The sequence below is a fragment of the Bos grunniens genome, chromosome 2, assembly GCF_055505025.1.
Source record: "Bos grunniens cultivar Pamir isolate PY7600 chromosome 2, Bosgru_T2T1.0, whole genome shotgun sequence".
Lineage (NCBI taxonomy): Eukaryota > Metazoa > Chordata > Mammalia > Artiodactyla > Bovidae > Bos > Bos grunniens.
This window is the reverse complement of record NC_141166.1, coordinates 16622860-16639047: the sequence shown is the minus strand read 5'-3', so window position 1 is coordinate 16639047 and position 16188 is coordinate 16622860. Positions and strand designations below refer to the sequence as shown.

General features: G+C 60.5%; 2 protein-coding genes across 2 annotated transcripts; both read left to right on the top strand.

Moving 5' to 3' along the window:
• Positions 1–3012: 3012 nt before the first annotated feature.
• Positions 3013–8404, top strand: PRSS56 (serine protease 56). Its single transcript, XM_086365459.1, has 12 exons — positions 3013–3193; positions 3805–3915; positions 4536–4589; positions 4723–4912; positions 5171–5517; positions 5747–5889; positions 6139–6301; positions 6495–6671; positions 6759–6923; positions 7003–7071; positions 7431–7543; positions 7914–8404. The coding sequence occupies exons 1-12, from the start codon at positions 3091–3093 to the stop codon at positions 8202–8204; spliced, it is 1926 nt and encodes a 641-aa protein (XP_086221585.1). The 5' UTR covers positions 3013–3090; the 3' UTR covers positions 8205–8404.
• A 397-nt stretch (positions 8405–8801) lies between these two features.
• On the top strand, positions 8802–16188 carry CHRND (cholinergic receptor nicotinic delta subunit). Its single transcript, XM_086365458.1, has 12 exons — positions 8802–8970; positions 9182–9324; positions 9767–9811; positions 10335–10444; positions 10542–10697; positions 10870–10979; positions 11745–11945; positions 13018–13129; positions 13219–13333; positions 14380–14584; positions 14674–14792; positions 15721–16188. The coding sequence occupies exons 1-12, from the start codon at positions 8919–8921 to the stop codon at positions 15901–15903; spliced, it is 1551 nt and encodes a 516-aa protein (XP_086221584.1). The 5' UTR covers positions 8802–8918; the 3' UTR covers positions 15904–16188.

Below are 16188 nucleotides of genomic sequence, written 5' to 3'. Positions count from 1 at the left end.
TCTCCAAAAGCCACCAGTCTCATTCGCACTAGGTGCCAACTTCTAGGCCTGTGGACACACGTGGAAGGCCCTCTGTAAATGCTTATGGACCAGCCATCACGGAGGTGGGGGGATGTAGGCCCCTCCCCACTCAGCACTTCCAGAGGCCTCAGCCGGTCAGCGAGTCCTCTGGTTGAGGTGACCTCCACTGGGCACTGGAATGCCAGTCTCTCCCTCTCCCAGCTCCCTGATTCCGGAGCAAGGGTTTCCTTGATTCCTTTAGGAATTCCACTCCTCTTCCTACCTGGCTAGAGCTGTGAGGGAAGACACTCTGTCCACCAACACTGCCATCCCAAAGGCCCTTCTCCCTTGTCCTTTTATCCAGTCCACTCAGAGGAGGGGCCCTCGGGGGGAGTGGATTCTAGCAAGAGTGCAGCAGTGAGCCCTGCAGTGGGGTGGGGAGAGGAGGGAGCTGTCCACTCTAGAAGATGGAGACTGAGCCCCTTAAACAAGTAGAATCCCACTGGACAGCTGGCAACAGAGAAGTCACTGCTCTGAAGAAGCTATGAAAGGGTGAGGTGACAGAGATGAGAGGACCTGCTGGAACAGTGGCCGGAAGTCCTCTCCATCATGGTCCAACAGGAGAAGCAGGTAAGGAACGCATGCACCCATCGCCGATAATAGAATCATTTCATGAGATGTGGATGTAGACATAAGTTCTCAGGAGGTGACCTGTGGAAGTGAATGAAGTTGACCTGGACTTGGGGTGGTGTCAAGGCACAGGAGAGGGGAGGGCTTGTGATCCAGCCACGGGAACAGGAGTGGCAGAGGAGCCAGAGGAGGGTGAGCTGGGGTCTGAGCGGACTTGCAGTCCATGCTGTGAGCTCCCTAATTGTTCTTTGGCAGTGGTGGGGATCTTACCCTAAAGGGAGGTGGGGACAGTAAATAGACTCAGTATTTTCATGGCATTCCTGAATCAGAGGTATTATTTTTATGAGATGTGATGGTAATCAGGGGAAAAAGGTGTGCAGTGTCCAATAGTCAGGCACAGATGTGTGAGTTGGACCATAAAGAAGGCTGAGCACCAAACAATTGATGCTTTCGAAATGTGGTACCATAGAAGACTCTTGAGAGTTCCTTGGACTGCAAGGAGATCAAACCAGTCAGTCCTAAAGGAAATCAGCCCTGAATATTCACAGGAAGGTCTAATGCTGAAGCTCCAATGCTTTAGCCACCTGATAGGAAGAGCTGACTGCTTGGAAAAGACCCTGATGCTGGGAAAGACGGAAGGCAAAAGGAGAAGGGGGTGGCAGAGGATGTGATGGTTAGATAGCATAACCAACTGAATGGGCAAGAATTTGAACAAATTCCCAGAGATAATGGTAGACAGAGGAGCCTGGCATGCTGCAGTCCATGGGGTCAAAGAGAGTTGGACATGACTTAGCGACCGAACAATGCAGTGGTATGATAGTAAGTGCCAAATCACTGGCTCTCCTGGGAAAAAGAGCTCTGATTGTTAGCATTCGCTGATTCCCACCAGGGCTGACTTCAGGATACAGAAGTGATGTCACTGAATGCAGACTTGGGAAGAGATGCTGGTGACTGGCTCTCGGGGGCAGGGCTGAGCTGACTCAGACTGGAGTTCCAGGGGTTGGGAGCCTCATTGTGATCAGTGCCCCAGGGAGGCTGGGGAGAACCAAACTCATGGGGCATTGCAACCTTCCAGGGAAGAGAATTTCAAGGAGAAACAAAAAAATCAAGCTTCTTGTCTGCTGCCCACAGTGGCACAGGAGGAACTTGGAGAAGCTGCTGGATCCAGCTGCCCCCTCTCTGCCTCTTACCCATCAACCCCATGGGACCCCTGACTTGGGCTATCTCTGCAGGTCTGAGGTTCTGTCTTGTCAAAGGTGGGACAGGTTCCCATCAGGCTGCGTTCACCTATGCAGAAGGAGCAAAAGTGGAGAAGAAAGGACAATGTTAATGAACAGTTGTCATGACAGATCTACTCTGAAAAAAGCACCAGGCCGGGCCAAAGGCTCCCTGGGGTCACCAGAATGAATGGGGGCACCAGGACGGTTTTTTGGGTCCCAGGACATTCTGTGGGGTAGAAGGGCAGCTCCTCGATGCCCAGGTAGGGGACATGGGCCCCTGAGAGCTGCCCATTTGTGGCCCTTCCCATGAGACACAGAAGACTCTCCTGCCAGATCAGGGTCACAGCAACTGAGAACAATGCCGCCCGGGCAGCCCGAGCGGGCCCTGCACAGGGCAGGGGGTCTGGGAGAGCGGCAGAGGCTGCTGGGGCCTGTCCTTCCTGAACTGGGCCACTGTGGGGGGGACTTTCATCTCCCGCCTTCCCCTCGGGGCCACTGCAGCGTCCGCCTGCCTCCGTCTCTTCCCACCCCGCTCCTCCCAGGGCGGCAATTACTGCGCTAATTAGGGCGCTTTGATCATCTTTAGAAATGGCCACACTGGGGAGGGACGCTGCCAAGCAATTAGGGGCAAAGAGGCTGGGAGCTTGGGCACTTCCTCAGGGGGCGGGGCTGCAGAAGACCCTCCGACACCCCCTGCCTCCTCCCCTCCAGGAGTGTCTGCACACACACCCCCCCCAACATAGCCGTAAACTCCTCAGGGAATAGAGGAGGATAGGAATACCCCCTCTTCTGCACCCTGGAGATGGGACCTGCCCACCAGGCCCCTCTGCCTGGCCCCCAGCCCAACGGTCAGCTCTTCTGGCCGGTCCAGGCCCCTTTGATGGAGCCGCAGAAACAAGGGCTCCTTTGACAGATGGAGGGGGGGGCCTCAGAGCCCAGATGATGAGACTTCAAAGGTGAGCCCACTACCCTGTTCCCTCCCCCGACCCCGGCCCCCCTCCCGCAGTCTGTCCTCTCTATAGTGCCACCCCCCCAGCCCCAGGCCCCATTTCCCCCTGTGGGCTCCTGGGAGTAAAGGGCCAGGTGAGGGACGGGCCAAGGGAAGCGGCTCATTTTGAAGTGAGAGAACGGAGTCAGATGGTGTGAGGGCCGAGAACTCAGTGCCCAGGAGGCAGGCACTGAGGATAAGCGCCTGGAGGGCGGACCCCGAGGGGGACGGAGCGCCGGGGACAGGGTCACCATGCTGCTGGCTGCGCTGCTGCTGCTGCTGCAGCCTCTCCCAGACCCACAGTCTGCCCACGGGCACCCGCTGTACGTGCGCGTGCCCCCCAGCACCCTGCAAGGTGAGCTGGTCCAAGGAGAGAGGGGTGGTCTCAGGCAGGGGGCCCCTGAGCTTGCTATCTGCACTCACAGGGCCCTTTGGCCCCTTCTGCATCCCCGTCACCCACCTCTACTGGCAGAAGGGGCCAGAAATGAGACACAGGTGGGAGAGGAAAGGGGAGACTGAGGCGGGGGAGGGGGAGGGCAGCTGGCCAAAAGGTGTGCTTTCCAGAAGGTTCTGGGTCCAGCAGGGAGGAAGGGGCCCAGGGCAGCGTCCCCTTGGCTACCTGGGTCCCAGGGTGGGCAACTCAACCCACCATGGTCATTTTGTGTCCGTAAGTCCGTGTCCTGTAATATCTGCACCTTTGGGGTCCTGTTTTTCCTTCAAGGTTTTTAAGGAAAGGCCCTCCTTTTTTAAGGACTCCAGCCCAGCCCTGTTGAAATCGCAAAGCTATCTCAGGCCGAGCATCGGATCCTCTCTGCTCTGAGTGCTGGGTGCCATTCCCTCCCAGGACTCCGGCCGCCCAGCCTGCCTCCCTCCCGGGTCTCCCAAGGCAGGGCTCAGGGCTGGGGCAAGGTGGACGAGCCTGGGGCTCGTCCCCAACCCTGCATGATGGATTTGTGTCCCCCACAGCTCTGTCCGCCCAGGGGACGAAGGTGTTGCAGGCTGCCCAGAGAAGTGCCCAGTGGGCAGTGAATCGGGTGGTGATGGAGATTCAGCACAGACTGCATGAGTGCCGGAGCTGTGCCAACCACACCACCCCATGCCCTGGTGAGCTTGCCCCAACTACCCCGGGGCCCCTTCTCCTGTCCACCCCATCCCTCCCTTCAGAAATCACCCCCTCTTGGGGACACACACGGACGGGGTGAGGCTGCAACCAAGAATAGGCGGGGGAGGGTCTCCCCAGGTGAAAGGGCACACCCACCAGGCTTGGGCACACAGCAGGTGCAAAGACAGGAGGGCTGGCACAGTCTGGGCTCATCTGGTGAACAGTGAGCCGTTTATGACTGCTGAAATAGACTCCCTAGTAGCTCACAGGGCAAAGAACCTGCTGGCAATGCGGGAGACCTGGGTTCGATCCCTGGGTGGGGTAGATTCCCTGGAGGAGGGCATGGCAATCCACTCCGGTATTCTTGCCTGGAGTATCCCATGGACAGAGGAGCCTAGTGGGCTACAGTCCATGCGGTTGCAAGGAGTTGGAAACTGAGCGATTAACACACACACACACACACACTACTGGGCAGGATAAGTAAGGGTGGGGTGGTTTGGGGTGCTCCCTGAGGCGGAGAGAGGGCTCAGGCCGAGCCTGGAGTGGAGAAGAGGGGAAGGGTGGCCGTGAGGCTCAGAGGTGTGTTTCTCAGCAGCACCTGGACGAACCAGGCCTCAAGCCCCCCTCCTGAAGGATTCACCTGAGCCAGGTGAGCTTGCAAAGGCTTGTGGGATAGAGGGGAGGGGAGCAGGGCTGAGGGCAGGGTGGACCCTGGAGGGGTCTCGATGATTAGGACGACCGGGACTTGTGCCTCCTGACTTGTGCCCCTTCGGCCTTTCCAGGGCCTTGTGGCGAGAGGCGCCCGGGCGCTGTCAACGTGACGCGGGCGCACGGCCGCATTGTGGGGGGCAGCGCGGCACCGCCGGGGGCCTGGCCCTGGCTGGTGAGGCTGCAGCTCGGCGGGCAGCCTCTGTGCGGCGGCGTCCTGGTGGCCGCGTCTTGGGTGCTCACGGCGGCGCACTGCTTCGCGGGGTACGTTGGGCCCCCGGCCCCGGGATCCCCAGCGCGGGGCTCCAACTCTTCCGGGGTCGTCGGGGTGGGGTGCCGCGCGCGAGGCCCGGTCTCTGCTGCCCCCTGGCGGCGGCCGTCTCTTTCCCCGCCTCGGAGTCTTCCCGGGGCGCGCTGTCCGCGGCCTCTGGCTAGCTGGGGGTTGGGGGGTACCCGTGGGCGGAGGCAGGGTCTCCAGGGGGAAGCTTCTCGCATTCCTGTCTTGCGTGTCTCGCGCCGCAGCGCCCCGAACGAGCTTCTGTGGACGGTGACGCTGGCCGAGGGGTCCCCGGGGGAACCGGCGGAGGAGGTGCAGGTGAACCGCATCGTGGCCCACCCGAAGGTGAGAGGGCAGCCCCAGGCCCTCAGACTTGGGAACAGCACCCCCAGGCCACGCCTCGTTTACACGGCGCCGCCACCCCCTCCCCAGTTTAACCCTCGGACCTTCCACAACGACCTGGCCCTGGTGCAGCTGTGGACCCCGGTGAGCCCGACGGGGGCGGCGCGCCCTGTGTGCCTGCCCCAGGAGCCCCAGGAACCCCCCGCGGGCACTCCTTGCGCCATCGCGGGCTGGGGTGCCCTCTTCGAAGGTACTAGGCAGGACAGGGCCTGGGTGAGCCACGCGGGGGCGTGGGGGAAATGGGGGTCTGGAGTGATGGAGCTTGAGAAGGCTGGCGTGGAAGGATTCTGATGCTGTCTTTGCAAAATAATGCCCATCTCGCCAAGTGGGGAAGAATCAAGGAGGGCGGTGGGCAGGGGGAACCCTAAAACAGGACCCCGGCCATCCAGGCCTGAGCCCCTTCCACGGCTTTCCTGTAGATGGGCCAGAGGCCGAGGCGGTAAGGGAGGCCCGTGTGCCCTTGCTCAGCGCCGACACCTGCAGAAGGGCCCTGGGACCAGGGCTACGCCCCAGCAGCATGCTCTGTGCGGGCTACCTGGCCGGGGGCATCGATTCGTGCCAGGTATGAGACCCGCCGGATCGGAGGGTGGTAGTGGGCCACTCCCCGGCGGCGGGACCGCCTCCTTTCCTTCTACAATTAGGCTGTCACTCAATTTCTCTGCACCTCTGTGTCCTCATCGCTAAAACGGGTACAAGAGTGGTAACCCCAGTAGAGCTCAGAGCTGCCTGTAAGGGTGTCGTTGGGGTGAGGGGAGGTGATAAGTGGGTCCACACAGTGCCCTCTCTCTTGCCTCTCTCTTGGTCCTTGCAGGGTGACTCGGGAGGCCCCCTGACCTGTTCTGAGCCTGGCCCCCGCCCCAGGGAGGTCCTGTACGGGGTCACCTCCTGGGGGGACGGATGCGGGGAGCCAGGGAAGCCTGGGGTCTACACCCGTGTGGCTGTGTTCAAGGACTGGCTCCAGGAGCAGATGAGCGGTGAGCACCTTTCCCCCCACCCGCACCCCTTGCCCAGAGTGCCCCATAACTGCCCTGGGACGAGCCCGTTTCTATTCCACCGGCCCCCAGGCTCCTGCGTGGGGAAAGCCTATTTTCCTCCCGGGAGGGATTTGGGGGGCTAGGACTTAAAGCGAGGGGAAGGTGGTAAGCTAACCCCTGACGCCCCCTGCAGCCGCCCCCTTCAGCCGCGAGCCCAGCTGTAGGGAGCTTCTGGCTTGGGACCCGTCGGAGGAACCGCAGACAGAGGCCGCCCCACTCTGCACCTTCTACGCCCACCTATGCCTGGGGCCCGCGGGCGCCTGTGCGCGTCTGGCGCACCAGCAGTGTCTGCAGCGCCGGCGGCGATGTGGTCAGTCCGGTTCCCGGGGCTGGGCCGAGGGGGAGCCAGGGTCTGGCCCACGTCTGACCGCCGCTCGGACTCTCGTTCCGCCCGCAGAGCTGCGCTCGCTGGCGCACACTCTCCTGGAGCTGCTGCGGGGGGCCCAGGAGCTGTTCGGCCCTCGCCTGGGGGTGCGGCGCCTGGCCCCAGCCCCGGCTCGCCCCGCTCCGTCGCTTCGGGATCCTCCCAGGCACCCCTCCCGCGAGCAGCGGCTGCACTCAGGTACCCCAAGCCCTTCGCAGCTTGGCCCCGGCCCACCCCAGCGCTGCCGCGCCGTTCCCCTAACCCTGCGTCTCCGCAGGATCGCCTCCCCGGGCTGCTGGCGCTCGGTTCTCTAAGCGGAGATCGGAGCGGCGCGGGGAAGTGAATGGTAATGACGCCCCCTACCGGCGGCCTCAAGGGGAGCCGGCCAAGGGAGGCCGCGTCCAGGAGGGGACTCTTGGGGTTGTCTGTGCTGGGATGCAGTTTCACCCCATCTGGCAGCGGTCAGACCCGCTCTCGCCCTCCCTCGCAGCAGGACGCATGATTCTTTGGGCGGGGGGCGGAACTTGTGACTTTGGGCCCGCTCCAGTGTCCACAGAGGCTGGGCTTTGTGTTACCATTTAACCCCTCTCAACTTCAGCTGCCCCATCCCAGCATGTGGAGGTCTGCCCACTGGGAGGTGTCCCGAGGTTCTGGTGGAATACCACCCCGACTCCACACTAGCGTCAGCTCTCTCTTATTCCTGAGGTCTCTCCTGCCCTGGGCTGGAGCCCTTGCGGCAGAAGCTGGCCACCCTCCAGGGCACCCACGCCTGGATCTTGCAGGTGCCCCCGGAGCGCCTGGCCATGGACTTTAATGAGGTGGGTCCCCAGGCTTCCCAGACTCCTTCACAGTGGCCTGGGAAGGCTAACCTGGGCCAGCCATGCTGGGGAGGGGAAACAGAAGGGACCCTCCCCCAACAGCCTGGGTGGAGGTGGGGGAGGGTGTCCATGGATGGAGGGACGGCTATGGGGAGGGCAGCTGAATGTGAGCTGGGTGCTGGGTGGGTGTGAAGGAGTGGAGAGGAGGTGGGAGTGGAGTGTAGGTGTGTCCAAGTGAGCAGGAAGTGTGCTGGATTAGCGGGAGGAGCTGGGGACAGGGTAGCTCTGCCTGTGAGTTTCTGGGGCAAGAAGGAGGGGGACCAGGAGTGGGGTTGTGGGCCCCTGAGCTGTCTGCCTCCCTCCTCTGCAGGTCCTGGCAGATCTGGGCTCCAAGACACTGACCGGGCTCTTCCGAGCCTGGGTTTGGGCAGGCTTGGGGGACCGGCATGTGGTCTTCGGTGGCCTGGTGGGTCTGGAGCCAACCACACTGGCCCGAAGCCTTCCCAGGCTGCTGCTGCAGGCCCTGCAGGCCTTCCGCCTGGCAGCCCTGGCAGAGGCAGAGCCCGAGGGAGCCCGCAAGGGTTCAATGCAGGGCCGAGGGCTGGGGAGGAAGGGGCGCCACCCACTCAGCCCTCACGGGCCCCCAGTCAGGTGGCCCTGAGCCGGGTCTCCACTCCACCCCGTGTCCCCCCACCCTCATCAGAAACACTGCTCCAGGGCCTGGGAGGGGATCAAGGAGCACGATGACATACCATCACTGCCAGAGTGGGGTGGGGGCAGGGGGTTAGGGCTCCATGTGTTCTCAGATGCACCACCAGAAAATCACAGCTGCTTTAATAAACATTATTTATGATCCACAAAGACCACTCTAGAGCTTCTTTAGGGTGGGACTGGGGTGGGTGGACACTGGGGCTCAAGGGGTAGGGCCCAGCCTCCAGATTCAGCTGATAGAGGTCACAAAGACACTGGAGGAAGGCTGCAAACCCTCCAGCTCAGGATATCGGTCTGCCTCCCAAGAAATGGCAGCAGCCCACCTGCCTGTCCCCGCTGCCCTGTCCATGGTTGCCAGCGCTGCCCCCAGCCTCCAGCCTCTCTGCCCAGCCCCGACCCTCACCGGTAGCTGTGGGGAGTTCCTTTGCCTTATGTCCCTCGGCTCTTGCCCCAGCCAGCCAGTCCCTGTCCCCACCCCCTCATCACCTGCCCCAGTTTCTCTGCCCTGCCGCAGAGCCTAGAGGTGTCAGATTGCATTTCCGGCTGCCTCTTTCCTTTGCACCCCCCCACGCCCCCACCCTGCACCTGTCCCCTTGGCACTCACCCACACTCCCCAGCCCTGCCGACCGGAGGGACAGACCCAAGACCCAGTCAGAGGAACAGGATGGAAGGGTCTGTGTTAACACTAGTGCTGCTGGCCGCCCTGGTCGTGTGTGGTAAGAATGGCCATCACCCTCCCCAAAGTGTCCTCATTGCATGATCTCCTCCCTCCTCGCCTGGGACACCCTCTCCCAGCATCAGGCTCACCTCCCCACTCCCACGGCCACTTTTTTTCCCTGGAGGGGCCGCCCCCCGGGGTCCCACTGCATGCCCAGCAGGACCTCAGGGCAGCGTCCTCCCTGGGCCCCTGTCCCCCACCCTCCCCAGGCAGCTGGGGCTTGAACGAGGAGGAGCGGCTGATCCGGCACCTGTTTGAGGAGAAGGCCTACAACAAGGAACTGCGGCCCGCAGCGCACAAAGAGAGCGTGGAGATCTCCCTGGCTCTCACCCTCTCCAACCTCATCTCCCTGGTGAGCGGCCCCTCCTGGCTGGTGGGGGAAGGGCAGCAGCCACAGCTTCCTGGAGGTCCGGCTGGGATGGCCATGGGGAGGAAGGTCAAGGCCCCGGCCCCAGCTCCAGTAGGTCCTCTCCCCTGGAAATGTGCTCAGACCCTCTCCATGCCCCGTACTGCCTGCAGACCTCAGGTGATGCCCCTTCCCCTCCAGTTTCAGTCCTGGGTTCTCCCCCCACCACCACCCCATTTTGCACTTTCAAGGGTGCATGTGCCCTATGACATGTGCCACATGACACTTTCAAGAGGCCATGTGCCCTATCTGCTTTTTGGTCTGTCCATCCACTCCTGACTGCTAGGGACAGGTCATCATCGTGGTCTCCCCCCGGGTGGGAGCTGGGAGAAGGCACCTGGGGAACGTGTACCGGCCTCTGGGGCACCGGCTTCCTGTTTGATTACAGAAAGAAGTTGAAGAGACCCTCACCACGAATGTGTGGATCGAGCAGGTAAGGAGAACACCCCACACAGAGCCAGCGGGTGGGAGAGAGGATGCAGGGCCCAAATTCCCCTGTGCTTGCTTCTGCTGGGGGATTCCCAGCTTGCTTCAGACACTGTCCTCCAGGACAGACTGGCCCTTGCCTCCCAAGAAACCCCAGACCCAATTGCCCTCACCAGCTACTGCCACCACAGCCCAGATAGAGCCTTAGGTGAATTAGGATCTTCATCTCAGGGAACACTGTCACAGAGGCTTGATTTTATTAGAAGACACTGTCTGCTACCTGTCAGTCGGTCTCCTATGTCCACTATGGAAACAGTCCTCCCTTAGTTGTGCAGTGCACATCCTATACAGCTGTACATGACAGACCTGAGTCCCGCTCTGTACCCATCTCCCCCAACCTCTTTTGTCCCAGCCCCAGATCCTGTCGAGTCTCCCCAGCCAGGGAAGTGGTCGGCACAGGGTGTAGGGGGGGAGTGGGGGACCCCAGACAACAGCAGAGCCCACTGCTGACATTCCTTTTGGGCTTCCAGGGCTGGACAGACAGCCGGCTGCAGTGGGATGCAGAAGACTTTGGGAACATCAGCGTCCTGCGTCTGCCCGCTGACATGGTGTGGCTCCCAGAGATTGTGCTGGAGAACAAGTTGAGCCGTAGCCCTCCTCGCCTCCCACTGCCTTCCCACCTCTACCTCCCCCAACCCTGGCCAGCACTCACTGTGGCCCTTGTCCATGTCCCCCAGCAATGACGGCTCCTTCCAGATCTCCTATTCCTGCAACGTGCTCATCTACCCTTCGGGCTCCGTCTACTGGCTTCCACCCGCCATCTTCCGTTCTTCCTGCCCCATCTCTGTCACCTACTTCCCCTTCGACTGGCAGAACTGCTCCCTCAAGTTCAGGTGCCCCCACTTCTCTGACCGCCCCTCCCCTCCAGGGCACCCTGCCAGGGGCCGAGGGAAGCAAACACTCCCCCCGCCCAGGCAGAGGCCCCATCCCCATCCCCACCATGGCCCCAGCCAGCGGCTGAGACCCACCCTCTGCCCTCTGCCCTCTGCCCTCTGCCCTCCCCAGTTCGCTCAAGTACACGACCAAGGAGATCACCCTGAGCCTGAAGCAGGCTGAAGAAGATGGCCGCTCTTACCCCGTGGAGTGGATCATCATCGATCCCGAGGGCTTCACAGGTGCCAGGAGCAGCAGCTCCTGGGTGGCCAGGCTCCCCTGGACACCCGCCCACAGATATAGTCACAGAGCTGCACGTGTGTGTACATACACGGGGACATGGTCACACCGGTACACAGACGTGCAGGTGGACACAGACCCTTCCCAGTCTGGACAGGGTCCCTGGGGTCGATCTGGCCGACGGATGAGGGGGTGGTTTAGTTTTCCCATCCCCAGAGGGCCCAGGGGGTGGTTGGGGCTTTGGCTGTCATCTGATGTGTGTGCCGCCGCGTGTCTTCCACTTGGTGTGTATGCCGCCCCCTCCCAACGCCCGCCCGCCCCCATCTGTGACCAGGCTCAGACCTTTTATGGGGCCCAACCACTTGCCCCTGTCTGTCAGAAGAGACCCGCATCCAGCTCGTCCCAAGGCTGGTATATCATGGCAGGGGTAGTGATTCCTCTGACTGCTTTGTTATTCCCCAAGGCTCTTATTTGAACCACATATGGCCTCAGCTTTTATTTTTCCCAAGGAGAAAAAAAATCCATCCCAGAGGAAAACTTTGCCCTTGTAGCGTGAAATGTTCATCCCAAGCCCCAGGGAAAGACACCCACAAACAGAACATGACCCCTCCTCTGTGTCCCCACCCCCAGCCCCCTTAGGACACTGCAGACAGGCCTGGCTAAGCCCCTGGGCCGGCTCAGTCCCTGCTAGCCCCCCATCCTGCACCAAGCCTCTCCTTGGCCACCTTGCCCAGCCTGACCCCAAGGCGTCCACATGTCTCCCTCAGAGAACGGGGAATGGGAGATAGTGCACCGGCCAGCCAGGGTCAACGTGGACCCCAGTGTGCCGCTGGACAGTCCTAACCGCCAGGACGTCACCTTCTACCTCATTATCCGCCGCAAGCCGCTCTTCTACGTCATCAACATCCTGGTGCCCTGTGTGCTCATCTCTTTCATGATCAACCTGGTCTTCTACCTGCCAGCCGACTGTGAGCCCAGCACCCGGCACCCCCTCCTCAAGGGCCCCTAAGCTTGGCCGCCCCAGCCCTGCCCCTCAATTTCCCCGGGAGCCACTTGGCTGGGGGGCGGTCACCACTCCTGGGGTTCCCTGCCCAGGGTCCTGCATGCAGAGCACGTGGCCTGTCAGCGGAAGGGCTCTGTGTCCCTGTGGGACATCCCTTAAGCAGACAAGGCCCCAGGGAGTCCCATCCCTCTTGGACCTCACTTCTGCCTCTCATGCTGGGCTTCCCAAAGACCCTAGGGAGAACACTAGAGTCTCCCTCTGCTGGGGAGAGATTGGCTGCAGAGCCAATGGGTGGATCACAGGGTCTCTAGGAAGCCAGGGCAGGGGGCATACAATCTATACTCACCTGATTCTAGAAGGTATCATGTCACATGTCATCTGTGGTCACTTGGCTCCGGAACATTTATTATGAGCAGGGCATGGTGAGTGCCAGAGACAAATATGATCCAGCCCTGACCCTGGCAGACAGGGTGGAAAATACAGGATTGGGAGTACAGCCTGGGGGTGGTGGGGTGGGAACCAGAGCCAGGCTGTGAGGCACACTGCAGATGAAGAAGGGGCAGTGGGGCGGGGGCCCAGGGGTCTGTGACCATGAGGCCCACGCCCAGCACTTCTCAGGGGATCAGATGGGCAGGGCAGGGCGGTGCTGGGCTGGGGTCTGGGAGGACATCCTGGGGCTTCTACGTGGGGCAGGACACAGCAGATCTGTGGTCTAGGAGAGCTGAGTGGCAGGCGATTGGCTGACGAGGATGGCAAGTGTTCCTTGAGCTCTCACCCACTGCCAGGCAGAGTCGGAGCATTTAAGACATACTCTCACTCTATCCTCCCAACATTTAACAGTTGAGGAATGTGAGGCACAGAGAGCTTAGGCCGTTTGTCCAAGGTCACCTAGCAATAAGGAGAAAGATGGATGGGAACCCAAGCGCTCTAGCTCCTGAGCCCTGGGCACCATGGCATTGTGGACAGTAGTGCAGGGGTCACCGTGCGGCCCTCCAGGCTCCGGGCCAGAGGTCATAGCTAAGGACAGGCTCCCGCAGGTGGTGAGAAGACATCCATGGCCATCTCGGTGCTCCTGGCCCAGTCTGTCTTCCTGCTGCTCATCTCCAAGCGGCTGCCAGCCACGTCCATGGCCATCCCCCTCATCGGCAAGTGAGCAGCCCTCCCCGACCGCCCACCCCTACCCTACCCTACCACTCCCCACCCTGGGCAGGGGCTCCAGACTGTACCTGCGCCTACAGGTTCCTGCTCTTTGGCATGGTGCTGGTGACCATGGTCGTGGTGATCTGTGTCATCGTGCTCAACATTCACTTCCGCACACCCAGCACCCACGTGCTGTCTGAGCCGGTGAAGAAGGTGAGGGCTCAGTAGCCAAAAGTTGGAGATTGTCCAGTGCCTTTCTGCAGCGGAATGCGCGAGGCTCATGCGTACACACGCACGGGCACGCGGGGGTGGTACCCGGGGGTGGTACCCAGCGGCGGTGGAGCCCATGCGTACATGCACTGCTTCTCGACTCGCCCCAGGCTGAATGTTACCCAGAAGTCAGACTTTAAAGAGACTGCAAGATTTCCTTTCTGTGAAGTTCAAGGACAGACAAAACCAGTCTTTAGTGCTAGAAGTCAGGGTGTGGTGATTCCCTCTGGGGCTGCGTAGGAATTGATGGCGGCCAGGCAGGAAAGAGGGGAGCTTCTCTGGTGGCTCAGATAAATAATCTGTGCCCACAGTGCAGGAGACCTAGGTTCGATCCCTGGGTTGGCAAGATCCCCTGGAGGAGGGCATGGCAACCCACTCCAGTATTATTGCCTGGAGAATGCCATGGACTGAGGAGCCTGGGGGGTTACAGCCCGTAGGGTCTCAAAGAGTCAAACAGGACTGAGCAGCTCACACACAACACAGGCAGGAGGGAACATCTTAGAAAAGTTCTTATCTGAGAGGTGTTTACACAGCGAAATGCTTCTGAAGAATTTCTCCCGGCTATACAAGGACAGTTTGTTGATTCTATTGTGTATTGGTATACCTCGATTCAAAACACAGTGAGAACTGTGGGGGCAGGGTCCCCAGGAGGGGTACTGTCCTTGCCTCTTGGCCTCTGCAGGGCTGCCTGGTTGTTTGGGGACAGCTGAGGGGGGTCGTTTAGCAACTTTTCTGGTCTTAGCTCAGCAGTCAGGGCATTTTTCTGACTTTTTGTTTTTCACCCGGAATTCATTTTCAACCAATGAGTTAGTTCTTCTCTATGCTGAGTAATAAGGGAGAACTGGAAGCAACCTAAGTGTCCATCAGTTAGGGATCGGGGGGATAAATGATGGATTGGGGAACACCTTGTGGCAGCCGGGAGTGGAGCCCCGATATTTGGATGAGTGAAGGTGATCCACTTTGTATGATGGCCCCTCTGACCTGCCCAGCTCTTCCTGGAGACCCTTCCCGAGATCCTGCACATGTCCCGTCCGGCAGAGGACGGGCCCAGCCCCGGGACCCTGATCCGGAGAAGCAGCTCCCTGGGCTACATCTCCAAGGCAGAGGAGTACTTCTCACTCAAGTCCCGAAGTGACCTCATGTTTGAGAAGCAGTCAGAGCGGCATGGGCTGGCCCGGCGCCTCACCACGGCACGTGAGTCTCCAGTGGCTTGGAGTTTGGCCCATCCGTGGGACGTGGGGTAAGGGCAGGCCTCATGCCCACCTTTGGCCTGGTGTCCACAGGCCGGCCTCCAGCAGGCTCGGAGCAGGCCCAGCAGGAGCTCTTCAGTGAGCTGAAGCCAGCTGTGGATGGGGCCAACTTCATTGTCAACCACATGAAGGACCAGAACAATTACAATGAGGTGAGTAGCCACGGTGTTGCCATGTACAGGTGTTCCAGTAGTGCACTAATCAAGCATATCCTATCTTAAGGGGGCACAGCTCCCCTCTGAGATACCTGCCAACTTAGATGAAGGAGTGAATGGTGAGTGCAGATTCCAGGGCTGTAAGGGAGTGGGAGCCCCTGCTTATAACCTCATAGCAGTGTGTGTGGCCAGGCACACACTCAGGTATACATGCAAATGCATAGCTCTGCCCTGTTGGGGCCATACTCTGGACCTCCCTTAAGGTCCCTTCTTTCTCCTAGCTGCCAGTCACTTTCTGTCCCTGCTCAACTCCAAGCCTGAAACTCCAGACAAAGCCAGACACTTAAAAGCCTGCCTTATATGGTTGTTCAATATTGTACGTGTGCGTATGTGCTAAGTCGCTTCAGTCATGTCCGACTCTGTGATCCTATGGACGGTAGCCCTCCACAGTCTCCTCTGTCCATAGGATTCTCCAGGCAAGAATACTGGAGTGGGCTGCCATGCCCTCCTCCAAGGGATCTTCCTGACCCAAGGATCGAACCCGGGTCTCTTAGGTCTCCTGCATTGGTAGGCAGGTTCTTTACCCCTAGTGTATACAACCTGTAAAAATTCTCTCTTGAGATAGGGGCACTTTTTTCAGTTCACATACAGGCTTGTGGCAGCACTGCGTGGCTGGGGGGAGGCCACGGCCCTGCTCTCTGTCTCCTGGACAGATAGGACAACCAGCCCTGCCAGTTGCTGGGGAGCAGGGGGAGGGGGCTGGGTATTTGCTGCAGACACGCCAGCATCTCCCATCTGCTGCAAGCCGGAGGTAGCCCCCACAGCTATGCCAAGGCCGTGCGTCTGTCACCAGGCCCCAGCTTGGGGTGGGAGTCTGTGGTCTGGGGGCCCTTCTCACCCCACTGTCTCTTACCCTTGGCCCCAGGAGAAGGACTGCTGGAACCGGGTTGCTCGCACCGTGGACCGACTCTGCCTGTTCGTGGTGACACCCATCATGGTGGTGGGCACAGCCTGGATCTTCCTGCAGGGCGCCTACAACCAGCCTCCGCCCCAGCCTTTCCCTGGGGACCCCTTCTCCTACCTCGAGAAGGACAAGCGCTTCATCTAGAGCCCCTGGCCCAGCCCAGCAACCAAGGCCGTTTCTGGGAGTAGCGGGGAGGGGGTTGGCCTGAAAGGGATGGGCCTGCAGGGGGTCGGGGTGGGGCGGGTAGCTGTGTGGATAGGGGCCTCTGAGAGACCACCAGCTCTTCCTGGGGTGGCTGTATCTTGGCCCTGAGACCCGAGCCCAGTTGGTCCTTGCAAGGCTGGGGCAGAGACAGCTGAGGTCCAGGATTGGAGGGGAGCCCATGTCTCAACGGTGGTTCTTTTGCAAATAAAACCAGGACCCCCTGGA

Coding starts and splice junctions, on each gene's coding strand:
- CHRND (XM_086365458.1), top strand. CDS start 8,919: ATGGAAGGGTCTGTGTTAACACTAGTGCTGCTGGCCGCCCTGGTCGTG. Junction 10,445..10,541: donor GAGATTGTGCTGGAGAACAA/GTTGAGCCGTAG, acceptor CATGTCCCCCAG/CAATGACGGCTCCTTCCAGA. Junction 10,698..10,869: donor AACTGCTCCCTCAAGTTCAG/GTGCCCCCACTT, acceptor TGCCCTCCCCAG/TTCGCTCAAGTACACGACCA.
- PRSS56 (XM_086365459.1), top strand. CDS start 3,091: ATGCTGCTGGCTGCGCTGCTGCTGCTGCTGCAGCCTCTCCCAGACCCA. Junction 4,913..5,170: donor GCGGCGCACTGCTTCGCGGG/GTACGTTGGGCC, acceptor CTCGCGCCGCAG/CGCCCCGAACGAGCTTCTGT. Junction 6,302..6,494: donor GCTCCAGGAGCAGATGAGCG/GTGAGCACCTTT, acceptor CGCCCCCTGCAG/CCGCCCCCTTCAGCCGCGAG.